At 51.9% G+C, this 26,360-nt stretch overlaps 6 protein-coding genes across 6 annotated transcripts; 2 read left to right on the top strand and 4 right to left on the bottom strand.

Moving 5' to 3' along the window:
- Positions 1-197: 197 nt before the first annotated feature.
- Positions 198-1,151, top strand: LTHEOB_977 (Natterin-like protein; the record flags this gene model as incomplete). Its single annotated transcript, XM_035519393.1, has 1 exon — positions 198-1,151. The coding sequence occupies one exon, from the start codon at positions 198-200 to the stop codon at positions 1,149-1,151; it is 954 nt and encodes a 317-aa protein (XP_035367324.1).
- A 4,183-nt stretch (positions 1,152-5,334) lies between these two features.
- On the bottom strand, positions 5,335-6,355 carry LTHEOB_978 (Zinc finger c2h2-type protein; the record flags this gene model as incomplete). Its single annotated transcript, XM_035519404.1, has 4 exons — positions 5,335-5,508; positions 5,566-5,831; positions 6,030-6,298; positions 6,351-6,355. The coding sequence occupies 4 exons, from the start codon at positions 6,353-6,355 to the stop codon at positions 5,335-5,337; spliced, it is 714 nt and encodes a 237-aa protein (XP_035367325.1).
- Positions 6,356-13,333: 6,978 nt separating this feature from the next.
- On the bottom strand, positions 13,334-14,941 carry LTHEOB_979 (DNA methylase N-6 adenine-specific conserved site; the record flags this gene model as incomplete). Its single annotated transcript, XM_035519415.1, has 1 exon — positions 13,334-14,941. One exon carries the CDS (start codon positions 14,939-14,941, stop codon positions 13,334-13,336), a length of 1,608 nt encoding a protein of 535 aa, XP_035367326.1.
- A 588-nt stretch (positions 14,942-15,529) lies between these two features.
- On the bottom strand, positions 15,530-17,994 carry LTHEOB_980 (Aminomethyltransferase protein; the record flags this gene model as incomplete). The annotated part of the gene is made up of 2 exons (XM_035519427.1): positions 15,530-16,908; positions 16,971-17,994. 2 exons carry the CDS (start codon positions 17,992-17,994, stop codon positions 15,530-15,532), a joined length of 2,403 nt encoding a protein of 800 aa, XP_035367327.1.
- A 947-nt stretch (positions 17,995-18,941) lies between these two features.
- On the bottom strand, positions 18,942-19,398 carry LTHEOB_981 (Thiamine-monophosphate kinase; the record flags this gene model as incomplete). The annotated part of the gene is made up of 2 exons (XM_035519438.1): positions 18,942-19,116; positions 19,169-19,398. The coding sequence occupies 2 exons, from the start codon at positions 19,396-19,398 to the stop codon at positions 18,942-18,944; spliced, it is 405 nt and encodes a 134-aa protein (XP_035367328.1).
- Positions 19,399-20,413: 1,015 nt separating this feature from the next.
- LTHEOB_982 (uncharacterized protein) lies at positions 20,414-23,260 on the top strand (the record flags this gene model as incomplete). Its single annotated transcript, XM_035519449.1, has 5 exons — positions 20,414-21,012; positions 21,290-21,648; positions 21,805-22,150; positions 22,217-22,488; positions 22,548-23,260. 5 exons carry the CDS (start codon positions 20,414-20,416, stop codon positions 23,258-23,260), a joined length of 2,289 nt encoding a protein of 762 aa, XP_035367329.1.
- Positions 23,261-26,360: the final 3,100 nt, after the last annotated feature.

Here is a 26,360-nt window from a genome sequence, read left to right on the forward strand (position 1 = left end):
GGAATACGAAGCGCAGCACTCAGCTATATTTCTGGAGAGGGGATGATCGAATGGGTTTCTCTCTGGCCGTGGCGGGCGATATGAAGGGCTAGTCCCCGGTCCTCGACAAGGCCAGTCCTTTACACCTTCACTCTAACCAACACTTCTATCGACCCTCTATCCAGCCTCGATAAATCTTGTCACCTGGTTCATTCATCATGCCTAGCCTCTACATCCCGCCCAAGGAAGTACCCGTCCGGATCGTTGGGCTTTCAAGCTCGAGGGCTCTCTTCTCTCGTCACCACCGATCCCCATACTTCTGGCACCATCCTTTCAGCGAAGAGTACCCCGACCAGTGGTGGTACATTGTTCCCGGGAGTGGAAACCATGAGGGAAAGTACCTGATCAAGAGCAAACATACCCAGGAGGTCATCTTTTCCCGAACCCACATGGAACCCAATGTTGGTACCATCGACTCAAACGGAAAGTACCAAGACAACTGGTTCGTGCTCGAGCCAGGCACTGGCCAGCGCGCCAACAACTTCCGGCTTGTCTGTCCGGCCAGTAACACCACCCTTTTCTCACGCACGCATAACAATCCGGAGGTGGGCAACTGGGGCTCAGGCAACACAAAGTATGACGACCAGTACTTCCGTCTCTTTTTCGAGAACATGGTCTTCAAGGGCATCAAATTCAACGTCGATGAAGGCAAGATCCTGGATACGACACCGATCGTGCTCACCCGCAGCAACCTCTCGAACAATTCGTCCGTCGACCAGAAGATCTCGTCGACGTTCAAGGAGGCGACCGAGAACGAGTCCTCATTCGAGTACACGCTCGGTTTCGCCATCGAGGTCGGAACTTCCTTCTCGTGCGGCGTTCCGCTATTGGCTGAGGGCAAGATCGAGGTCTCGGCCACGGTCAGCAACGAGTTCAAGTGGGGCTCAACCACGAAGAAGGTGACCGAGTTCTCGGCCACGTTTGAAGCGACAGCGCCCCCGCACAGCACCGTGGTCGCGTCCGCAACCGTCACCCGAAGCGTGATGCAGGTGCCATTCACTATGACCTGGACCTCCCCTGAGCATAATTACGAGGTCACGACGGAGGGAACCTATCGCGGCGTCCAGTTTTATGACCTCAAGTGCGACTACACCGAGCCTAGGTCTTCTTAGTCATGGCGAGCCTGTCAACTAAGGAACGTACAGTCGTGCTTTGGGGGAATACGTTGATGAGGGGAAATCTCGGACATTCTTTTAGTTGCTACATTGCGATTTGTCGTCCATTCGCTCCCACATATCTTGAATGTTATCGATTCTACAATGCCAGGCTGTCAAGAACGTACGTGACTCCGAAGTTCGCTAAACAAATGAAATGACATGGGTGATGTTCAGTAAACCGGTAATGAAACATGATGAACGACTTTTATTTCTGTCCAAAATTGAAGGTGACGCGTAGACGACGTCTTGCTGAAATCAAAGTCTGAAACTCAGGCACATCTCGTACTATGCAAGCAGCCGATGCGGAGCTTTAGTTATACAACGCTCCCCCAGCAGATATGTAATATACACCAACGAGGCATAGTCGCTTGAGCACAATGCATGCAGAACGTTAGTCAAATGTAACGTTCAGTAGCTTACAAAAGTCCTACCGTAGGAATCACGGCAACAGTTTTGAGTAAATGACTAAATTGTAACAGTCTACAAACGCTTATTGAAAGTCAGGCAATTATTATAGACGTATATAAAAAGATCGTTTATAAAAACAGATGCTGACGTACTACCTCTTCTTTATAGCTAGTTTTCTGTCGCGAACGTGTTTTCTTATAGCCTACATTGACGGAGACGCTAGGCCTTCAAGGCATGGTAGCATTGACACTGAATTGACGCGGCGCAGTAGATCAGAAAACCAGGGGAGCTTAGGCTCTGCTCTATGACGTTAGCAGCATGTAGAGTATATAACAGCATTGTGCGATTCTGTCTTTCAGGTACTAGAAAAGCGCCACCAGCAATCATCCGGTTCTATAGTGTAGTGGCTAGCACTCAGGATTCTGATCTATCAGAGCATTCCTGCAACCCCGGTTCGATCCCGGGTAGGACCTACTCATTCTCTTTTGCCTTTTTGGCGGTTGTTTTGGGGCGGGGAGCACGCCGGGGGGCGGTGTGGACGGGGTGCACGATATCGAGATTTTGGGCGGGCTATACGCGAGCAAAACGGGCGTTGGAGAGCAGAAACTCCTGCAAGTCCTGATCCTTTTGCTTTTTGGTTTTTGCCATGGCAATGTGGCTTGCAAGCGATACGGGAGGGTGGATGCTCAGTCGGAAATGCGACGCAGGTTGTTCTGTCACACGGGGCAAAGCAAATGCAAAGCAGCATTATTTCATACGCAAAACCATCGCATGGATCACATTTAGAAGCGACACTCATAATAGCTGGTTTTCCAGATCGTGGGTGGCAGAGGTGGTGGTTCCCCGGTTGTGGGGCCGAGGCCACAAAATTTTTCTGTCCGGGCCGAGGCCGAACGGGCGGGAACTCCGACCGAATTATTGCCAACCACATTCATCGGAGTCACACTGTGCTAGTACGTCCAAAATTACGTGAAAAGGAAGAGGGAAATCATTTAAACCATATATCTCTTAGAGAGAATCACATAGATGGTCAGACGGAAAGTGTGTCAGTGTGAGCAGCGTGAATATATGAATTAAAGTGTGCGTGTAGGCCGGCGTAGTGTCAAGGTCGATGAGGCCAAAAGGCATTAATCTTATAGAGGGAATAAAATTTTCGCAAAGCTTAATGGAAGTTGCCTTCTGCCACCGATATATCAGCGGAGCGGAAAAGGGCATGTTTCATCACATACGCACACGACAGCTAAGCAAATCAAAAGACAGAAAAAGAATGTATTGGAACTATTCTATATTCAGAAACGATGGTGAAAAGGGTCGGTAAAACGGCCGAGAAGAAGAAATCAATAAATTGTTTCCTTGTTGCCTTCCGTCATTAATTGCAGTCTGGATCGAACGAAAAGGGCCAATCGAAATCGGATGAAATGTCGAATAGTCTGTCTGGTTCGACAGAAAATGAAGGTTCGGCACTAGTACCGTGGGGTTCTGAAGGCTCAACGAACAAGCCCGCGAACTCGGCATTCCAATCTAGCTGTTCTTCCTCACTCTGGACAAAACATTGGCCAGAACCTTGATATGTGGTATCCCCGACCCGCGAAGGATCATCTCTTTCTTCTCCTGGTGATAGCTCTTTAAGACTATCGTGTGGTGGGATTTCGTCGAGAGGCAACAGTAGTGAAGGGAATTCTGATCGTAAATTGTCTTGAGTAGCGGGCGGTTGGTCAAGTGTTGATTCCTTGATCTGCGGCAAAGAATCCTGTCCATTGATGCTGTGGTTGTTCGGTGTCGAAACGATGCTATCTTGACCGGGCGAATGCTGTTCCTGAAGAGATGCCGTTTCTCGAGGGTCACTTTGACTTTCCAGGGCTTGGCCATTTGACTCGGGTTCCGATTCGCTCTGGAATTGACCAAAGCGGACGAAAACCTCGCTTTGCGCGTTGCGGAACATGTTGAGTATCTTTCTTCTCAGCTCTTCGTCCCGGAATCTCTCATCTTCCTCGGCTGCTCGCTTAAGTTGATTTTTCAGAATATCATTGGTCTTGCGCTCGCTGAACTCTTGAAACCTTGTGAACCGGCCCGAAGTCTCGACCTCAAGATCTATTTGATGATTCAGCAGTATCTCAAAGAATTTAAATGGTATTCTCAGCTTACAAGGAGAAGGTATCACTGAATCGGTTGGAAAGATAATTCGGTAAACGTCTTTCCACTTGTCCTCCTCAGATGAAAGCTTCCTTGACCTCTTCTTGCTCCTGAGTTCTTTCTCCTGCTCATGAGTAATTATACCTTTTGTCTTCTCCTGTTCGCGAATCTCGCAAACTTGTGGTGTTCTTTGATGCTCCTGAAGCAAATTCTCTCCGCTGAACCCCGAACAGCACCTGTAACAGTAGTGTTGAGGTATTTTGTGTTGCCTATATATATGTTCTCTGTCGTTTTGTTAACACTCGAGATCCAATAAAAGAAGACGAAGTTGCAGCATTTGGATTTCCTTACTTGAGGCGAGATACGTTTTCAAATCCTGGGAAAAAGCAAGAATTAAAATCTGGCTGCCGTATGCCAATAGTCTTGAAAACAAAAGGGCAGGCAAGTCGTTTTGTTGTAGACTTATCGGAATTTTCGTTCCCTCCTTTTTTTAATGAAGCAGATATTGGTGAAAGACGGCGCGGGCCCTGCAGCAGGCTGTTATTTACGCACTGTAAAGTGGTGGAATCGGTAGAATGAAGAACGGAACTTATTTTGTTGGAGAAGGCGGAAGGATAGTTCCTCCGCCGTGTCCGGGGAGATGACTAAATGAAAAATTAAAAGAGAAATTACAATATTAAATTTAGCAAAGCACTGGAAATGGAGCTAAGGAGGGAAGATGAAATTTCAGAAGAATGGAAATGATAGAGAGAGAATTGGGAGTCGTAAGTAGTCCTCCAATGCAAAGAGGAATATGTTATATGGCCCGAAGGCCTCAGATATACGAAGGTTGTGGGCGTGTAAAAGATGATTGGTGTTGGAAAAATGATACACGAGCTAAGGACTCTCTTCTCAACTTCTGAGGCATCAGAGATTCGGGACTCGGAGCAATTATATGTAGAGCTGGCGGAGTTTCGCATATGCGCATTTCTCTCGGAGACAGCCGTAAGTGACACGTAAGTCATGCAGAATAATTACGCAAATGCGGGGTTTTCTCTGTGAGACAGGAATGGGTCAAGCTAAGCGCACCAATCAAATTCACGTAGCTGTACAGCCTTCCAAACGATAGGCAATCCAATGAGAAAACTACATTATTGGCACAAGGCGGAGGCTATCTCGCCCGGTGACTTCGCCTGGATGATAGTCGGGCGGCCTCTTACATACTCCCCGAACGCTATTGGTGGAATCAAGTTATCTGCACGTTGTACTGATGAAGGCAAAGCCAAGAACAGTCACAGGCTAAGAAAGCCTGCTTTGAGTCCATGTTTGGTAAGAGAGCACAGTATGTGATTACTGCGAGCGCTATGATACGTCAAAATGACTTGCACAGCAATTGTGACCTTTATCTTGCATTCAGCTCACTTCTTGCGTAACAATACTTTGAGAACTGATCGATGACAGCCGAGGCCATTGGAAGGCTTATTAAGTCGCATCAATTGGTTTATTCTCGACACGGATCCCATTGCTCCTAAAAGATCTACACCGATAAACAAAGCTGACTAAATGCATTTCCTCGTCGACATCGCGCGACCAAAATCGAGACCACCACAATACGCCGTCACTCTAGTCGGCCTGTTGTCGCTCCATCAAAAGTGAACGGAAAGTTGGAATCGATGTTCAGTCCACCAAAGAGCCCATCTTCGCCCATTGCCTCTCGACAAAGCTCCTCAAAATCTACGAAGGGCGAAGTTACCGTGTCAGACGAACTGTCCCAGTTGACTTTGCTCGTGTCCTGAATTTCATTAGAGTGAATCATAAACTCGTGTCGTTCCACTTCTTTAATGCTCACATTTGATATCATGTTGCACTCTTTGATGCTTCGTGGTGATACGGGTTCATCTTTGGGAACCAGCGCCAATGACTTCATATACACTTCCACATCGTTTCCAGCAGTCGAATCACACGATGTAGGAGGCTCAACACTCATCTCGGTTGTGTCTTGCCCAAATGTGCCGGGTGTTTGTACTCCTGTGCCGGCAGGATTATCCCCGACAAATTCCTGGAAGACCTGCTCTTGACATTTCATGACAACATCCACGATGTTTGTGTTGATCACTTGGTCAAAGCTAGCATAATGAAAACAGTCGAAGAGCCCAAGCTCGCGCATCAAAACACGACGAAATACCCGGCGACTGAAGTCTTGATATCGGCGAAAATCCAAAACCGAAGCGCGACCTCCTTCAACGTCTGCAATGAGTCAGGATTTAACTTTATATCGGTATACGTATTGTAGTTTGGATCGTTTTGACTCACATGGAGTGGGTTTGTCAGTGTCTTGGGGAAACAGAATGCGGTATACCTCCAACCACTTCTCTTCCTCGCTCATGCACCCGGGTGATCGTTTGCGGCTCCGAAGCTGTCGTTCTTGGTCTTTGGAGAACCCTGAGGACTGTGGGGGTTGCCGAAGTTCGCAAGCATCTGGAGCTCTTTGGTGATCCTGGAGAGCGTCTTCCGTATCGAAGGTCTCTAAGCACCTGGAGCATCTCGTGCCCAATGCTCTGTGCTTCTTGTAGAGATGCTCCCTATCGAGTTGGTAATTAATGATGTGACATTGAAAGCATGATCTTGACTTACTTCATCCGGAAAATTGTGGGGAAGCCGGGATACGCGCATGACGTAGACGAAGGTTGTTGGTTTGGATACCGCTGGTAATACGGACAGGCGAACTTAGGCGCGGTGATTCTTTCATTTGATGCAGCACAGTTGCAGTGTGAACCGCAAAAACAGCCAGAAGGACTACTGGAACTGACCACAGAGGACGATGAACTGACCTTCCTCTTCTTCAACTCTTGCCCCGCCTTTTCAGGAAGCGTCGGTTCAGACATTAGATGTAGAAAACTTTGAAACCTCTAAGAATGGAGTACACAGCCACACGGTTGACCGTGCAGTGTTGAAATCATTGGAATCGCTGCTCAGTTTTGGAATTTTCGCAGCCGGTCTCAAGTAGGACTATTAGATATGTCTAATGTTGAGCCTCAAAGATATCGAAGATGATCCGCCGTTGAAAGAGACGTAGTTGGTGGATATATGGGAGTTCTTACCAGGCGAAAGAGAGGGAAACCTTACAAAAGCGGGGCTAGTGGGCAGGGTAACCTGATCATTATGTAGTTAATCGGAAGCACCTTGGCTAGCTGCATGTATGACAGGCTGATGTACGCATGACTGGTTGGTGCTGGTGATGGTGGGGAGACTTCGCTGCCTAGTTGATAGGCTGCCTTGGCATAAATGCGCAAGTGCGCATTTGAGCGAAAGCAGCCTTGCACGGGATAGAACCAGCGAAACAGGGTTCTTCTTGCCGGGCACAGCATCATCTGAACGATTGCACAAGACCTACTTACATCTGGTACAAAATGGCCTCTTCATCCTCTTATAATCGGGGCCATTCATGTGTTAGGCGAGACAATTTCAGCCTAGAATTTTCCGCCTGGAAATTCAGGCGTCCCGATAGCTGTTTGGGCCAACCTATAGCTTGGGGCTTCACAAAATAGCAGTCTATCTGGGGAAACTTAGATACAGAATGAAATAATGCTACATATTCCCAGTCTAGTATGCTTCATAGTTACAGCCGAAATAAGAAAAGAGATAATCAATCTAAAAAGAAAAACAAAAGGAAAGTGGGTGTTAACGTGTGAATAATGCTTTAGAGTGTGGGGTACCAAATTCGAAGAGGAGGGCCCCAAAAAAAAAAAACACAATGATTGCGTGGATGCCAGGACATATGAACAAGGGTGCATGCAAAAGACTTCATAATAGGTTGACCGATGTTTGATCAGCAAACTTTTTCGTATTACTCAACCCCCGCTTTCATTCTCGACTTCTTGCTCTGATTGTGGGCCGGATGGAGCTGAGATGTCTCTCATTGGATCATTTCTGGTACTTTCGACCGTGCTCACAGTAGACCGGGGTGAAGTTGGATCGTGCGCAGGATTTTCGTTCCTCTTTGATGTTCTGGCCTCTCCATCGGCATCATCAACTGACTGTGTTGGACCAGGTGGCAACGTCTCAGTGGTGGTAGGTGTCGCACCAAGCTGCCCCTCAAAAGTGCTGTGGTGTAATCTTGAAATAGTTTGCTCCAAACATCTCGATAAAATTTCGAGAAACGTCTTGCTGTGATCCAGGAGGCTCTTGTTCTTTTGTATCTCAGCCTTTACAAGATCGGGCAACTCCTGCCTCAGAATCTCTTCGGACAGCGGGGTGCTGGAAACTGTATCACAGACTAGGCTCCAGTAAGTATATGGGCTGATATATGTTCTTCACAGATGAACTTACAAGCTGAAGGTATTTTTTCCCCTGGAAACAAGATGCTGTATATGTCGCGCCATTTCTCTTCGTTGGAGTTGCTGCCAGATTTGCTTGTCCGTTTCTTGCTTTTGAGAGCCTTTTCCTGCTCGAGAGTGATGCCTTCGATATGAGTCTCTCTATCTACTTGGCAGGGTTCTGGAGCGCGTGAATGTTCTCGGAGCTCCGGTTCCGATTTGAAAGTTTCTAGGCATCTGGAGCATAAGTGTTGAGGTAGCATATGTTGCCGGTAGAGGTGTTCCCTTATTGTGTCAGACGATGATCGGTGATATCAAGCGACATAGGAGAAGGGGAGGTCTTACTTCAATCTAGCTATGCTGCTAAATCCCGGATACACACAAGAAAGCCGAGTCTTTGTAGGCTTTCGTTTGAAGAAAGGGCATGCGAGTCTTTTCTTGTCGTCTTGAATCTCGTCCAAGTCACCGTCCGGCTGTTGATCCAGCTTCCGCTTTTTGGAAGGACTGGACAAAGCCGAAGAAGCATCCCGCTTGGAAGACACCTCCTTTGGGTGCAGAGGAATACCTCCCGCAGAGCCGCCATGCTCTTTCAAGTGTTGCGGCGATGACGAACCCTCACTACGTCCGTATTCAGCCACACATTCTTCCCTTTCCATGCCAGTACGAGCTGAGCACATGCTGACCTCCCTTGTAACTTGGTACTAATTTCTGGACAACGGAGTGACGGTTGCATAATATGAAAGGCGTTCGAATAAATAGAGATGCCGCAAACGAGATTTCTTATGGCCCCGAAGGTAGTAAAAGAATAGAGAACTACAGCAAACGAGATATGGCTGCCTCTGATTCAGCCAAGGAAATCAGAAGTATGTGATTGTAGGGGCTTCGCAGGAACCGCAACGTATAGTCATTACCTACGAGAGTATCCGGATGCACGATTGTGCCCTATGCGCTTCTCTGTGTAGGTACCCCTTACTCCGAAACAGAACCTCGAAGCCTTTTGTATGATCGAAATCGGCGGCAGGAAGGAGCGGAAAGTAGTATCAACAGTTCAAGACGATCGGCAGGACACCATAGATAGGTTTCTGTCGTGATGGATGTAGGTTTTTTGCGTTGAGGCTCTTAGTCTCGATAATTGTTGGTTTCTGGGACCGAACGGTAAAAAATTAGTAACGCCAATGGGATACAGGATTGGGAGACGAACCAGACGACATGTGGTTTGAATGAGGCTCAAATGAGTCGTGCAGTGGAATCCAAGAGACAGGAACGCAAGGCTGGGGATTTCGCAACCGCGGAATAAGACTTGGAGAAATAGGCAGCAGCAATGGGGCGAAGATGATGCAGGGGGGTCACATGCGCGCGGAAGCTATTGTGGCTGTGTATTTAAAAAGGAAGGGCTCGTGTAAGCGAGGGCATTTATCCAACATCAGTATTAGGCATCACCAGATGTAGCCTTGTGCGCAAATAACATACAAAGACTGTTGCAAAGTATGCGCGCCTGCGATCCCTTGAACAAAATTGTTTATAGCAAATGGTATGTACCATCCATGACTCTGCTAGTCCTTGGAGAGATGAGTCAAGCCGCTAGATAACCGGCTGTGCCGTTAATTGGCGCCTGGCCCATGCTCTGCGAGAGAAGCCCAGCAAATCGGAAACATTTATTGTCTCAACGCACGTCGAATCAATGTGGCTGAGCTGGTTCAAATTCAAGAAACTTGCGGCTGTACCATGAACAATAGAAAGTTCTAGTAGGGTCCAACTTATTCTTGGGGCAAATGGGGGCAAAGAGCCAACTCAAGATGGGGGAATCGATGGATGACTGGTCGTACAACAGTACACGCCAGTGCGTCGTAATCTCGTCAGCCCTGATCGGGCAACAAATCGTTTCGTCGCAAGTGGTGGAAAGTGGCTAGAATGTCTTCTAACACGAACCCCAGCTGTGGATAGCGTTGTGACAGCTGAGCACGAATATATTCATCGTGCTCCTCGATGACTCGTAGGTTCTGTCGACGCTGTAGGGCTTCTCGGTCCCAGCCATCTGCAAAGACTCAGCTGCTTGTGAGTGGTAAGGGGCGGTGGCAACGTGTTTGCGTCGTACATGGCGTTGGGATTTGACCGGTGAAGTCAGGGAATATTTGCCTCCATATGTTTTCAAACTTTTCTACCTCTGTTCTGTCCCTGTCTTGAAAGGGTAGGTCGATGCCGTGGTTGCGTTTCAGGTGTTGCCTTGATACAAGATTAGATCGAGACTATTTCGCACCAGGATCATCACTTACTTTAGTCGAGACACATTAGGAAAACCAGTACTCCAGCACGCAGTGGATACTGGTGGTAAATGAGGTTCCTTGATTATGTAAGGACAGCATATTCTGCCGTCACTTCCTGTCGAGTGTTGTGTGTCTTGGGACGATCTGGCTTCGGCTTGTTCGGGTTCATGATTGGCTACATGGTTTTCAGCAAGACCAGCAACGATAGACTCAGGAATACATGACTCTTCTGCTTCATTAGCTGGCTCTGAGTCGCTCACATATGTTCCTTGAATGGCATGGGGGTCGTAGTCAGCAGGTAGATATTGGCCCCATGTCGCTGATTGGGACGACAGCTCTTGCTGAAGCGAAGCTTCGTAGTACCTGGACCTGCATGCGTGAGCCTCGGGCTAGGACGAGCAACTTTAAAGCTATTATAAAAATGAAATATACTCACGTTGCATCTCTAAACCCAGAAAAATGCGTCGGGTCGAGGGTGGCATCACCTGAACCCGTAATTTCCATCTCTTGATCAACAGTATATTGAGCGGCATCATCATATTCGCGGCTGACGTTATCGAAGCCTTGCTGATGAGCCTGGTTAGGGCTCAATCTGTGAGACTGGCTGGAATAGTCAAAGGCGTCTCGGTAAGGGAGTGGGTGGTGGTTTGCGTAGTACTCAGGCCTCTCGCTTGGTGAACCACGGACGTAACCCCTCGGGCGTTTGCGTGCGGCCTCCCCATATGGGTTTCTTGACATATTTTCTATGAATCAGAGATGTAAGAGCCTCACTTCATGACCTAGAATGTAGGGTGGAGCGAACCAACTCTGTTTTTACTTTTGGTCAATACTGGTGCCTTTGAGGCAGAGCTGAACACTGTTGTGAAAGAACGTGATCGGTGCTTATGCCGGGCAAAGTAAGAGAGGATAGCCTTGTAGCCGGAGTGGGAAACCGCTCGTTAAAGCCTCACCGGGACATAAGTAACGGGGCGTCGTATGAAGTAAGCCTTGGTCTGGTTCCCCTGTACGCAACTGCGGATATCGGGACTGACGGCCGCCGCCAAGAGTTGTTGGGCAACGTCTATCAATATACTGTCACTGCATAAACGTTGGGCATCGTTCGGATATGTTCAACGTTTAAAGAGGTTGAGAGAAGCCATCAGCCACCCTTGGTGTCCTTAGGAAATGACGTCTCACGTTGGAGACGGATGAGCTAACCTTTAAAAGCAAGAAGCGGAGCCTGCCACGCGACGACATCCAATCAATAGCACAGTGCTGCCTATTCCCCGGTGAGACAGTTTGCCTGGGCAGACATGCCGGCCCTGGGTAAGGCCGCCCAGCACAAAAGAACCGCATCCCCCGAGGCCCGCAACTGCGTATTTGAGGACGAGCATGAACGCGCAGCAGTGGGTTTCCCCTATTTGCGCAATATAGACACAGCCCACAATGAGCGCCTTGCTGGCTAGCAAAACCCCGCCTCAGGATGGTTTTGAGACATCTTCTCGTTCTCATTCGAGATGTCGAATTTTGATCTAGAGAGCACAGCCAACTTGCCACACCGCAAATACGTGAAAATGAGCCTTGGAGAGCCTGGATATGTAGGCAACCAAGAACTACAAATTGAAGCTGATGCCATGCATCCATGGCCAGTTTTCTGCACGCATTCTCTTCAGCTCTCTGAACGCATCCACTTCAGTTCTCTGAGCACATTCATTCCAGCTCTTTGAACGCCATATACCCGCCTGCTTTACTCCTTCAAGCTTCTTTTGCTGACCATGAACACTTGCACTGGGAAAACCTTTTACTGCTGCCAATGTGGATTTGGACCTATGAACACGGATCTCTACGTCGAATGTATTTCGTGTGGCGCCAAGCCATGCATAGATTGCATATGGGAAGGAGTTGAAAACATTCCCGATGGTCACGACCTTGGTCATTGCAAGAGGCTTGGAGTCGAAGGGAATCTCTCCGATGGTGTTGTTCCGTAAGATCATTCTCGATTCCGTGACAGAGATAAAGACTTACCAGCTTAGTGCTATGAAGCTCTCTTTCGAGGACCACCAGTTCCGTCTTCTTTCCGAGACGTATGGGCCAGGTTCAAAGGACGGAATTCCTGAGATGAGTCTCTCAGACATCCAATAAGTGTCAGTAGGTCTCGAATGACAACCAGAATACTGCAACGGGATTCGACTAACACATTGCAGTCACATTTCCACCTGGAAGCGAAACGAGGGCGCGATTTGATCCTCAGGCCGTCAAGATCAAATTGCGCCCTCATTGCGGCCGCCAGGATTACCATCGACTGACCTGGATACATCTTTACAAATACTGTTAAAATACCTCGATAGACAAGACAGATAGAGAGGTAGATGTAGAGGGGCCAGGGCAACCAGATTGACATACCTTGTAAATATTTCCTTTTTTCTTCTTCTGACGTTCATGTAAATTTGTTCCTAGAATAATTGATGTTGGAATTTTTCTCGTTTACCTGCTACATTACATTTGCTTCGTCATCCTAGCGAAAATGTGTCACATCCTTTTTCAAACCCCCTAAATGTGCTGCGCCACTTCCACCAAATTGCGCGCATAGAAACGATGGATTGAATGGTTTCCCAGAGACGAGGATGTGGGTTGGAATGTGGTTTTCTTGGCGATCTGCACAAGGCTGTTGGTGACAAGGCTGCGCGGCTGGCCTTCAGCCTTGCATGACATAAGCAAAAGAGCGCCGGGGGAGAGTCATGTGAAACGAGAAAAAAACAAGAATTTGGCAAGGCAGTCGCGCGGCGTAGAGAGGCACAGCATTCCGGCTGGCCTTTTAGGCACCAACCAGATGATGAGGCTCTGCGCTTATTAAGTAGCGCTGACACCGTCAGCAGTGCGGCGGCTGGCGAGGCTGCAGCCTTCAACGGATGCAACTCCACCTCCCCACAGTTTGGTTCAGCATGCAAGCGCGTTTCATCGCAGAAAGCCAACCAAATCATTGCATTCACACGTCTACCTATAATGGACCCACTATGATGCATTACTCTGTACACCGAAAACCCGCGCACGTCCTCCATCAAGCCGCCAGCTCCAGCAGCACCGCCTCCGCCTGGACCAACTCGAGGCTCACCACGCCGCCCGCACCCACCGTGACGGTTTCCAGCTCCTCCTCGCCGACCTTCGCGCCGGAGCTGGTGTCGAAGGTAACCCCGCCGACGGTGACGTCGCTCTTGGCGTTTGTGCCGGGGGCGCTCAGCCGCAGCACGCTGACGGCGGCGCCCTCGTCCCACTCGGTCGCGGCGCTGAGGAGGCGGGTCGGGCGGGTGCCGTTGCTGAACTGCGTGCCGTCGGTGACGGACAGCGTACTCGGGTTGCTCAGGCCCTCGGTGCCGTTCCAAACACCCATGTCGAGGAAGACGAGCTTCTTCAGCCCTGCATCCCCGTAGATGCCGAAGCCGCTGAAATCCGAGCTATTGGCGGAGGGTAGCGCGGCGATGTTCAGTTCCTCGCCGTCGGGCCGGGCGAGGACGTGTGCGAGGAAGTAGTGGGCGTAGAAGCCCGGGCGGATGCCGGGCACGAGGCTCTCGTTCTTGTACTCGTAGGCGACGGGGGTGAAGCCCGAGTACTCGCTCTGGGCGCCGAGGTGGAAGTAGGTCTTCTCGATGCCGATGCTGGCGGCGAGCAGCACGTAGTCGACGCCCCACAGCGCGGCGCCGAACGTGTCGCTGATGCCGCTGCGGCCGGAGCAACTGATCGAGTTGGTCTCGCCCAGCACGAGCGGCGACCCGGCGGCGTCGGCGGCGGCGACCTGCGGGACGTACTGCGAGACGTTGAGCCAGAGGGTGGTGTGGTTGGACAGCAGGTCGAGGCGCATGCGCAGCCAGCGCTCCGTGTCGCACGTGCTCTGCGGGTACAGGTGCACGGCGTAGGTGCTGATCAGGTCCGGGTCGACGAGCCCGCCCGCCGTCAGGTTGACGATGTCGAAGTCGTCGATCTCGTCCTGCTGGTCCGGCACCCACGGCGGGTCCGCGAAGACGGCCGCCTGGAACTTGGGCGGCGTCGGGTCCGCCTGGTACCAGTCGGTGGCCAGGATCTGGTCGGTGATGTTGCGCCATTGCTCGATGTACTGCGCCACGTTCCAGCCCTCGGCCCGCCAGCCCTTGCTGATGAAGTGGTCGATCTCGTTGCCCAGCTCGAACAGCGTCAGCTTGTCGCCCAGCGCCTTGTGCACCGCCTCGGCCTGCGCCAGAGCGTTGGCCCACGCCGACTCGTTGATGTGCAGGTTGAGCGTGTAGATCAGATCCGTGCCCTCCGGGAAGTAGTCGGCCCACGTGTCGTACCACGCCGGGCTGATGTTGAAGAACTGGGCCGTCGCCGGCGTCGGGATCGAGATGGACGTGACGTTGAGGTCTGGGTGTAGGTACGTCTGGTCCGCCGTGTTGCCGCCGATGCGGAACGGCGCCGGCTTGCCCGTCACGTTGGCGATGGCACTCATCAGGTTCGTTGCCAGGTCCGACTTGAGGTAGTCGTCCACCCACACCGGCTCCATCGAGTAGCCGTACGCATCCGGCAGCAGCGCCCGCGTCGAGAGGTCCGAGGGCACCGATACGTTGCTGACTTTGTTCGTCGCCGCCAGGCTCAGGGCCCGGGCAGCGACTGGCATGACTCCAGTGTTCAGAAGCATCTTGGACTTTGGATGCGGGGCTCGACAGGACCCAATGGCCCCGGGGCGTGCCTATATATCCTCATGTTAACACGAAGAAAACCAAGTTTTGTTCCTAAAGCATTTTCTCCGGTGGGTTGTGGGATGAGGTCGGACGAGGTGATGATCTGCGGAGGCTGCGGGGTAGCTTAATACGAGCACTAAAGGAGAAGGCGGAGAAAGAGCCGGGCGAATGCGTGCCGAATCCAAAGCTAAGCACCGTTGCGCCATCCGCGCCGCGCGTGCTTGGGGTTGGTGGTGCGATCGAGGCGTCAAGAAGCCGTTGAGCAGGACAAAAGATATACAACCCATCCCTGATGCGGGCTGGACACATGCGGGAGGCTGACGGAAACCCGGGGAATCAATGCACCATGACGACGCCAAGACTATTCTCCACCAATCAGAAAGACGCGGCTTGGGTATTCTCCTACCTATTATCCGGTGTGCCAGGAACCAGGAAATCAATAATCATGAGAGAAAACAGAAACAGGACGAAATCAATAATACAGCGGATGCAACGAAAACAATTTGGCCCCACAAATACCCTTCCATCACCATATCCACACAGAATCAAACCGGAGCTTTGGAGGAGCTGCGACGCTCCAACTTCTTCGGCTTCTTCTTTCCAGGCCTTGGCATGTTCCGAATAGCCTCTGAACACGGGGTTGAGGCCCCTGTCCTCGGCGACTGCACCCCAGAGACAGGACTCTTCGCCCTGTTCTCAAACGGGTTCTTGACAATATTCCCGAATGGACTCTTGACCCTTTCCACAGGACTCTTCGCCCTATTTTCCACTGGACTCTTGGCCCTATTCTCCACTGGAGTCTTTGCCCTGTTCTCAACAGGAGTCTTCGCCCTGCTCTCCACGGGAGTCTTCGTCTTGTTCTCCACCGCAGCCTTCGCCGTATTCTCAGTCGGGCTCTTCGCTCTATCCTCAACCGGTGTTTTCTTCGCCTTCGGCTGCGCTCCCTCAGCGATGCCATGAGCACTATCCCTCCTCTTGCCCTTAACATCAGGCGCCGGCGTAGCAGCAGCAGCAGCGGCAGCGGGAGTAGCAGCAGCAGGCTTCTTGACCTCCTTCTTCACCTGCGCCTTCTTAGCCTCCACCTTCTTCCCATTAATCTGCTCACTCGTCGTCTGCACCTTCGCCTTTTCTTTCCCCTTCTCCTCTCCCTTCTCCCCTTCTTCCTTCTCCTCTTCCACCTTCTCCTCGCAAACCGGCTCCTCAACCACGAAATTCGCCGCCATACACCTCCCCGCATTCGTCGGCCCCACATCCATCGGACACGCGCTCATGATGACCACCACATCCCTCTCCGCCCTAAACTTGACCCACCCGCCTTTCTCACCACCTTTGCCCCACTTCCCACCCTCGAACTTCCTCGGCTCCTCAACGACGACATTCCCACTGCCGCTGCTGCCCGAGCCCTGTCCTTGCTGTTGCTGTTGCTGCTGCCGCACACTCGTATTCATAAACAAGCTCAACGGCACCGGCGCACTATTCAGCGTGACGTCCGCGCCCACCGTGCGCGGTCCCTTCAGCCCCGTCGACTTGTTGAACTCCTGCAGCGCGAGCACCAGGTTCTCGGCGCACGAGCCGTGCTCCTCGCCGTTCGAGTCGGGCCCGGCGAGGTTCTTGTACGTCGTCGGGTCGCACGCGGGGAGGATGGTGCCGTGGCGGAGGGGGATGGCGGTGGAGGATGAGGAGTCGGCAGCGGTGGCGGTGGTGGTGGTCGGGGGAGATGTATCTTCGAGGAGCGTGAGGAGCGGCTCGTGCAGGTTCGAGATCAGTGTGTCGCCGGGTTCGGGGGAGAGCTTGTGCAAAGCGTCGATGGTGTGCGGGAGGGAGAGGTACTCCATCGGCTCCGTGCGGCTTCGGGCGGCTTGCAGCTTGGTGTAGGCTGAGTAGGCGGCGTAGAGAGAGCCGGCGGTGCCAGAGCCGGTGGCGGCTAGAAGGGTGGTGTATTAGCGGGTGAGTTTGAAAGGGGATGAGAGGGAGGGTATAGCTTACCTGAGAGACTGGCAGCTCCGACGGGAGTCTTCGAGAACTCGTAGAGCTGCTCAGCATAGGATTTGGTGGGGTCGCGGTGGTGGGAGGAGGCGAATGCGGAGAGAGCATCTTTGCTGTTGCTGGGGAGATAGGAAGTAAAGGAAGCGCCGGATGGCAGGTATGAAAGCCAAGTCCTCTGGCTCCCTTTCTCCTTGTCACCAGTACCAGCTTTCGGGTCCATTCCATAGGCAGCCTTTGCCCGGGCGCGGATTGAGGGGAGGTAGGATCCCCAGCTCCTTGAAGACTGTACTGACTTTGCATCGGTATAGTCATCCTCCGATTTGTCCGATGGAGTGGTTGTTCCTGCAACCTTGACCCCCTCATCGTCCGCTTGGACGGCATGATCCGAGACTTCAGACTCCACAGCGCCTACCTTATCCGTCTCTTTGCTTTCAGTGCCGTCCTTTTTCGGTTCCTCCGGTTTGACCTCGGCATTATCCTTTGAGCTACCTTCTCCTTGCTCCTCACTGATTTTGGCAGCGTCCTTGCTCGCCTGTGCAGCAGATGCTTTGCTTCGGTATCTCAACGCAGACACAGACGGGACGGAGGGAACATAGGATGACCAAGAGCGCACTTTCTTGCCGTCTACAGTCTGGATTGTAGGCTTGGCTGTGGGAATAGCCGGGGCTTCAGTTGTCGTTTGGGCCTCATCCTGGGAGGGCATCTTCTGATCTCCGACAGGTTCTTCGTGCTTGTCAACAACAACAACATCAGATGTGTTTTCACCGGGTTGTGTATCGACTGCGGCCGGCTGCTGCAGTTGGGCGCTGACTTCCCTCTCGGCTTCTTGCTGGGCTTGGTTGAAGGCTTCCTCGGCAGCTCTCTCCTCAGCCTCGGATTCTTCGGTTGGAGGTTTGTGAAGGGCGAAGACCCAAGTACTAATGACCTGGCTGCCGTAAGTATTGATGACTTTGATGGAGTGGCCTTTTGGGACGAAGGTCGCGATGCCGTGACGCGCAGGCACGCTCTGCCTCTGGCCGGTCATTTGGGCGTGTGCCAACATGACTGTAGCACCGAAAAACAGACTAAATAGAAAAGAAATGAACAAGAGCAATACAGCTCTATGCACGTCGGAGAGTAAAAAGGAAAGGAATTCGCTCGCCAGAAGCTGGCTTGTCGAGCGAAGACGGCGACGTGCATGACGTCTGATGGCGCACGCTGGCGCGCTGGGCTGTCGAGTTGGATTGAAAGAGCGATGCGACTGTGTGCGTCATAGCGCTGAGCGACGAATGGCTGATGTAAAAGTTGGCCAGCGACAGGGTTGGCGCTTGCTCTAGATGAAAAGCCACGCACGTGATCGGGCTATTCCTACCCGGAGATGATCCGCCATCGGTTGAGATAACGGGCGCTAGCATCTTCCCCGCTTCATCTCCGCTTCCCTCCTTCACACTTTCTCACCCTCTGTCACCGTCACTCACATCTCTGGTTTTGCCAAAGTGGACGAGAGCCATGTCGATGTTTTTGCCACTCAGTCCGAGACATCACCGCACATCTTCACCCACGTCGCGACCCTGCACTCTAGCCTGACCAGGCCACCCGGCGTCACTCCAGGATCTAGGGCCCATTTAGCTTCGACATTAGGCCGAGCGCACCGCTTTGACCTCCGCCTTCCTGAACGTCATCTCATACTGGTCTACGTTGGAACTATACATTGGCCGGCCTGCTTCTTTGCTGAGCTGTCTCGAGAATCGTCGCAGTACTCCGTCATGCGTTAGACGTGTTCCTGTCACAATGGATCGATCGTCCACCAGCAAATCGGAGGAAACGCTTGATTGCGAGTAGTAAGTGTCTATCTAAATGCGCCTTAATTGTACAGTTGTAAGCATCCTGGTATCGTACATCCGCTCGTCTTTTCGTATCCTATCCTTGCGCCAATAAAGCAGTCCAACCCAGTCCCGTGGTATCTTGTTCGTGCCATATCCCATAAAATCATCACATCCTCGGCCTGTATTCGTCCGCGACATACTCCAGCCGCCTCACCATTCCGTCCGTCTGATCTTGGAGGCCAGTCAAACTGCGCGGTCCTGCACCAGCCAGCAGGCGTTCGGCCACGGTCGGCTGTTCTCGCACGAAGCGGTCCATCATTGGCGACGGGTCGTTATCGAAGCTGGATCATGTTAGCGATACGCGATCCCGACCCGTTGGACTGGAACACATACCCGAGAACAGAGGCACCGTGGGCATCGCATGGGCTGCACCCGGCCCCAGTCTGAGCTCGGAGCTCGGGAAGGCTAGTGAACTTGCAACTGCCGCAGGCCGGCGCGCCGCACTCGATGCATGCGGGGTACAGCTCGAGAAGCATAGGCCCGAAAAGGCACTTGCAGCAGTAGTAGGCGTTTTCCATTGGAAGGATGTTGATGGCCGGACCGGCATTCTGAAGAGAAGACATGATGCAAGGTAGGTCTGGTGTTGAATTTGTGTGTGAAGGCCGAAGAGATGATTGAGCTGGTGGTGAATATGGCCAGAAGGCATGATGAAGAGAAAGATATATACTTACTACGTCTTCGCAAGTGCGCTCAGGAGATGAGGGTGAAACGCCTTGAATCTCTGCCTAATTGCTCTTTTGCCTTGATGCTCAGTCGCGCAATGTGGGTTTGGAGCCCGGTGCGCGGTGGGAAACCATCGTGTCCTGCGGGATCACATCCTGACCGTCTGGGCATTTGCGCTGCTGGGGAGATTAGTGACACCTTAGTGCTCAACTGCGCAGGCAGACAGCGGTGAGTGGCGGATTTTTACCTTTCGGATGACGGTGGTTTCAACTCACGAGCACCTAGTTACTCTTCCACCCTAAAACTCAGATGCGCGGGAGCTAGATGTGGCGCAGCTGTGGGTTTTCGGCGCGCGACACGCTGCAAAACGCATCTGCGTGTGACGTGCGCGCGGATCTGGCCCATCTAGCGACCAAGGCAGATCTACAAACCCACAGGATCCCAGGCCGCCAGGCTGACCACCCGACCGACAAAACCTCCGGCCTGGGGCACCCTGTCGTCATCGTCTCGTATACCTCCGGACGTGCTCTCGCTGCCTGCTTCGAGGCCAGCTGAGCAGACGGGTGTGGCGTCGTGATTCGTCCGCCGGTGATCAAATGCGGGTTACGCTGCAGCCTTCTCTGCGGCCTCCGTGTCAAAGCCTCGCCTCCCCCTAAGCCTTCGCTCCGCCACACGACACATTGAGCCTCTTCAATGGCGCAGCACACATCTTGTCCGCCGGCCAGGCTGGTGTGGAAAAATTCTATCCCCCCGTTCAACTACCCAATCCCGCTACTTAACCTGCGCCTCGCTCGCGGTCTCCGGATAACTCCTGCGCTCCAACAGGCTACAGCCTTGTTAGGACGACGATAATCGCCACGGACCACGCGTTCCTTCATCCCTCTCGCACGTACGCCCAGCGCAATCGTCGGTTGCATGCCGCACGCCTTGTCCGACATGTCGTCATCCCCGGCCCAGAAGCCGGGAAGCCCGGCCGGCAAGGAGCTGCTGGATAAGGGAATGAGGAAGTTCAAGATGATCAATCGTATCATCCAGTACGAGGACGCTCTTATCAAACCCGGCGAGGACGCTCTGGACCTCCGCCATCGCACCCAGTATCGCCGCCGCAACACCACAAGAAACCCCACCGCTACTCCCCGCCTTCACGCCTCTCGGAGAGCAGGGACTTCCATCTCGTCGGATTACTCTGCCACCAGCTACGCAAGCAATGGGAGCAATTCTTCAACCTCAGGCAGCAGCAACAGCAGCTCTTCCTCCGCCTCTCTTGCTCGACGCACAGACGCCTTGCGCATCCAGCATTCTGATCTCGACTGTTCGACCCGTCAACAGTCCCGGTACCGCTCCGATGCGAACACCAGCGCTCCAGGAAATCTGTACGCCAGATATATATTTCACGGCTCGGATGAGAATGTCTCCGAAACGACACCCGTTCCGGAGGCTGCCGCCATAGCCTCAACAGCCATTACGTCGCCGCATCCAGGAATAGATCATGCGGCGCCCAGCTTGAAGCCACTGTAAGTCATTACCCTCTTTTTGTCATCGAGCTGAATCGTGCCGCTAACGCGTATGCTTGAGGCACAGTCATTGCCCGTCACCTGCATCCGGCCATACCGATACCACTCTTTCGAATAGATTTATTACAGGTCCCCCTCCAGGAAGTCCTCAGATCATTCCTCATGATCCAATCGCTTCAATGCTCCCTCCTTCAGTCATTCGTTCTGATACGGCGCCCCTTCCTACCCATCAATCGTTCGACCCAACCTTCTACTCTATCCCTCGTTCAACCGCCAGTTCTGTCGTTGCAATGTCTCGTGAGAGCTCTTCTCAAGGGGTTGCTGGGGGGAACAATGACACTCGTTCATCTCTGTACGAGAACAACAATGAGAATCCCGACAACGACACCATTGATGAGCAGTCTGAACCTGACTCTTCTGTGCCTTCCAACGACCACCAACCAACTCCCCCTAGCGATGATGATCACCATCAAGATACCGACGACGCTTCATCAGAGCATGATGACAGCGATGCCCCCTCAGATGACTCGCGCTACTCCCCAGACCCCCTGCAGAGGGACTTCCTTGAGGAGATCCTGCGTCCGGTTAAGCAGCATCTCTTCCAACGGCTCATGGTTTATATTGCAAACAGCACGAGTCTCGGACTCCCTCTACCGGCAGCGTCTCTATATGGCTGTGCTGGCACTGTGAAGACCGAAGCGCCCGAACCGCCGACTTCCTTGCCTATCATGCAGAGAGAAGTCCGGAAACGTGCAGCATCGCAAGCCTCTGATGACAAAGCTATCCTGGCAGCGGCTCCCAAAGAAGCCCCTGCTTCCACGGACCAGGGTCTATCTGCCAGCCGTGCCAACGGCAAGAGACCCTCCGTGACCACCAATGGTTGCACAGGCCGCACGTTCATGGGCGCAAGTCGGAAGAGGAAGATGGGGAACGCGGATTCTCCGGGTGACAACGATGACAGTGATGATGACGATGACGATGAACGCCGCCGTCCCCGTAAACCACGCAAATCCCCAAGCCCACATGAACATCACGAGGGGCGGAGGATCGCGTGCCCGTACTTCAAGCGAAACCCGCGTAGTCCGGCGAAGGCCGATGCGTGCTTCCGAACTGGGTTCAGGGACATCACGAAGATGAAGTAAGTCAATCTCAACCTTCATACGAAACAAAGCCGAAAGTCAGTGTCTAACAGGCATATTTCCAGAGAGCATTTAGAACGGGTACACGACTGCTCCATCCAATGCCCCCGCTGCTATAAGGTATTCAAGACGCAAGATGATGTGAATACCCACCTCCGCCGTCCCGAAGATCAGATGTGCGCGCGGGTCCAAGAGAGGCCGTTCACCGACGGCTACAACGCCGCGCAGGCCGGAATGCTCAGGGGCCGCATGCGAAACAAGCCTCTTGAGGAGAAATGGAAGTACATCTGGCGCATCCTGTTCCCTGCGGATCAGGACGACGAGATCCCACCGCCATGTGAGTTCCTTATACGCTCTTCCTACCTCTTCTCTCGCATCTGCTAACACACCGTTCAGGGTGGGTAGACCGTGATGAGATACAAGGAATGAATTTCTACGCGCGCTACGAGAACTTCATGCGCAACGATCTGCCCCGCCGCGTCGAGCAGGGCGTCCTCATGCTTGTCGATCAGCTTTTCCTGTCTGAAACTTTGCAGGGTCATGTTGAGACGATTGTGCAGAACTGCTTGGAGCAGTCGTACTCCCTTTTCCGCCGTCGAGCAGCTGACGGGCAAACGATGGCATCACCTCAACACGAGGCTGATTTGCCATCAGCAGGGGTACCAGCGGTAGCCTCTTCCTCAGCTACTGTTGACCCGCGAATCGCGATGCTGGGCGCAAACCCTGACCATGTTCAGCCTGGATTGTGGCCTGCAACCCCAGGTCGCTTAGCAGCGCCGGCATTTACGACTAGTGGTGGTCTAGCTCAACAGCAGCCTGTCGTCTCACCCTACACGGCACAGCATCCTTCATCCCTGCTGACCGATCCAGGCTTAACTCAGCCGGGATACGCCAGTAACGTGGCAGAGATGGATACCAGCTTCTTGACCGTTGAGCACGACGTCGCTACGGCACATACGCCAGTAGGCCGGTCGCCGGATGGGCAGTGGGACTCTATGGATGACGCTGCAGCCTTGTTTGATCCTGGTTTCGATGATCTGAGCTCAAGATATCACGCTTCACTTTCTGGAGGGAGTCACAATCAAGGTGGATATTTGAGAAGGGACTAAGGGAGTGTGTGTTAACGAATACTATTTAGTGTAAATATAGTAATGACTGCTAACTATCTCATCACTTACGTAGAAACGGAATCATTTTAAATACACCATATTTCTGTCTCTGAGGCTACAGGCACTTCTTCAAATTTTAAGACCCCGACGAGCGGGAGTAAATAACGAAGACTGACATATATTGAGTTCCAATGATTGTCAAGCTTGGCACATTATCCCTTTACCTAATCTTATCTACTCAGAAGTTAAGCAGGGTAAAGGCAGGCCAAGCTGTTTTGACTGCAACAGACAGCACAGCGGCAACTTCCTTCACTTAACGATAGCAAGCATACCAACAGTGCCAATTTGCTTACCAAAGTCTATACCATCTACCGTCTGTGCGGACAAAGATTTGCTCGAGTATGGGGTACCAGTCCGCGTGCACCAGATAAGCGATGAAGACGCAGAAGATACGATCAGCACCACGATCTACCTAGTCTGTCCCGAAAATCTTCGACCATTAAACAGAACTATCGTTAATTTTATAAACTTACATTGCGTCTCTTTACTGGAGGGATCCGCCCGTCTTAGGTTTTGCATGAACGCCATTGGGAGGTGCATCACCGAGCGCTGGAGGTCCAAGCTGTGACAACCCAAGTAATGTAAGTCGCATTTTCATTTAGCTAGACCAGTGAGTCTATAAGGAGATAATTCCACATATTGCATTATATTATTTGCGCGCAAGACTACATCTGGTGACGCCTGGTCGATGTTGGATTTATTCGCTTAACTGAGCCCTCCCTTTTTAAATGCCGATAAGAGACCACGAACAACACCGACAAAAAGGCCTAGACTAAAAGCCAATGCGTACAGGAGGCTCCTAGGAGAGGGGACTGCGGAGAGATGGCAAAGGTATGCACGGAAGCAATCTGAAAGGGATCAAAAGTACGAAGCGTGTCTTCAGGGCGAATGCGAACTACAACGAGAGCAGTAAACAAAGCCGTCTCCTCCCACCAGGCTGGGTATACGTCTCAACACGAGGGTCCCGCTCTTTTTAGCGCCCGCACTTCGGCCGCCGGCCACGACTTCAAATCAACACAGCCACAATAGCTTCCGCAACACATTTATCTCGCCCCAAATCTGGCTCCACACATGATCACCGAGGGCCGGAGATCCGAGCGTGACAATCACGAAAAATAGGAGGATTCTTGAGTCTAGAGTAACTGTGCCATGTTTTCCTCTTTTTAAAGAAAAAGTAAAACATCGTATAGATAGCTCAAACTATTTTCTAGATGATTATATCAAATATTTTTAATATAAGTCAGATCGTAGGGGGCGGCGTTGCTGGCTATTCCTGACTTCTGGGAAAAGAGCTCCCCCAGAAATTTCGGCAATTCTAGGGGAAAAAAAGGTGGCGGCTAGTCTTAAGTAGGGTGGCGGCTCTCTGATTGGATATCTCATTTCACCGTCGAACCCATTTCAATGTCAGACACGTTACAGGCAATTTCCGTTTGCCAAGATTTGTAGATCGACGGGTACATCCCTGTTCTCCTCGTTTCATTGGCTCTTTAAGCCGCTGCTGATTCGTCACCGCCTGCCTGAGCTGGCGCAGCGCCATGCATGCACTGGGCTGAAGGGCTCACGCGCGTACCCTTGCCCACAAATTGTGGAACCATAACGGCGGATGCACACGGGCTGTGGAACGGTCTGAAGAGCCTCACCGATTGTAGACAATTTAAGTGACTTGATTCTTTTTCTTACCATCGTCCAAGTGCAGCTTTCGACAGTTTCCCAAAGACATGAGCCACCTAGCTACCTGAACTTTTGAACTTTACTCCGCTTTTATCAAACAGATTCCGATCTCTATGAGTCCCGTTCTTATTGTGTAACCTGGCCGGAAATAAACCCGAGATTCCGTTCCACCGCAGCGGCAGCTCGGCGCGACATCATAGTTGCGATTGTGAGCGTACCACAGCACAGTTGAATGAACATAGTACGTCCGAGACTTCAATGCTTACCTTGTGCCTACTAATTCAGTTCTGAACGAAGTGGCTGACAATATCTCCAAACTTTTAGTGTGCCTGGTCGTTTGTTTCAAGTCTTGACATACCACCTTGATCTATCAGCAAATCCGCCGGGCATACGAAACGCGGAGAGCTGTCCTACATAAGAGCAGAGCGCTTAAAGAACACGGTTGCGAACGCGTGATCACAACTTCTATTATCATGGCCACCAAAAAGAGGAAAATCACCGAAATGCTCTTTTCGGAGGGCAATGTGCATGATGATGGTGTGCACCTTGCGGGAACATCGACTCGGCCACAGAGCCTTGCATGCGTGTTTTCTAAGCGATATCCACCCGATATGCCGCTGCACAGATCATGCTTGAGCTCTTTCCCCAACATTGCGAGGTTGAAGTAAGGCTCCTCAAGCTGCCAGGCATCGTTCCCCAGCCTATCTAATGCGTCCTTTCAGAGAACATCTCTACCGCACCCATCGCAGACCGCTTCATTGTCCTAGATGTAAAACAGTGTTTCACATTGAAAGCGAATTCCAACAACACCTCAATGCACCCGAGAGATGTATACAAGCCCCGAGCTCACGGCAGGTGGAGGGTTTGACGGATGAGCAAGTTGCTGGCCTGAAGAGGAGGCGAAAAGAATCCGGGTCAATGGAAGAGAGATGGAAGAGGATCTACGAGATCGTGTTCCCTGGAACAAGTCCGAACGAAATCCCGAGCCCCTGTATGAAGCCACCCTTTACATTATGCTCAAGACTTGCCTAACACATTTGCAATGTAGACTGTGATATCGGCCCACGTTCCCAGCATTTAGACCAGCTCGAGAACCATTTTCGTCAACGGGTTATTCCAGCTACCGAGCAGATAATTTCAGAGGAATTCGGGCGAAGCCTGGTACCCGAGATGAGAAGCCGGCTTCCGCGGGTTGTCCTTTCGGTGGTCAACACACTCTGCGCTGAGTTTCGTTTTCACGAAGGGCTAGGATCATTCGACCGAGTTGCTGGGCTTTTGCAGACATCCCACACCCAAGAAGATGCAGCGCACGACACCGCCGACGAGTCAAGTTCTGTTCTTCCTACCTCGATCATCATGAACTCTCATA

This window comes from Lasiodiplodia theobromae, assembly GCF_012971845.1.
Source record: "Lasiodiplodia theobromae strain AM2As chromosome Unknown scaffold_3, whole genome shotgun sequence".
NCBI lineage: Eukaryota > Fungi > Ascomycota > Dothideomycetes > Botryosphaeriales > Botryosphaeriaceae > Lasiodiplodia > Lasiodiplodia theobromae.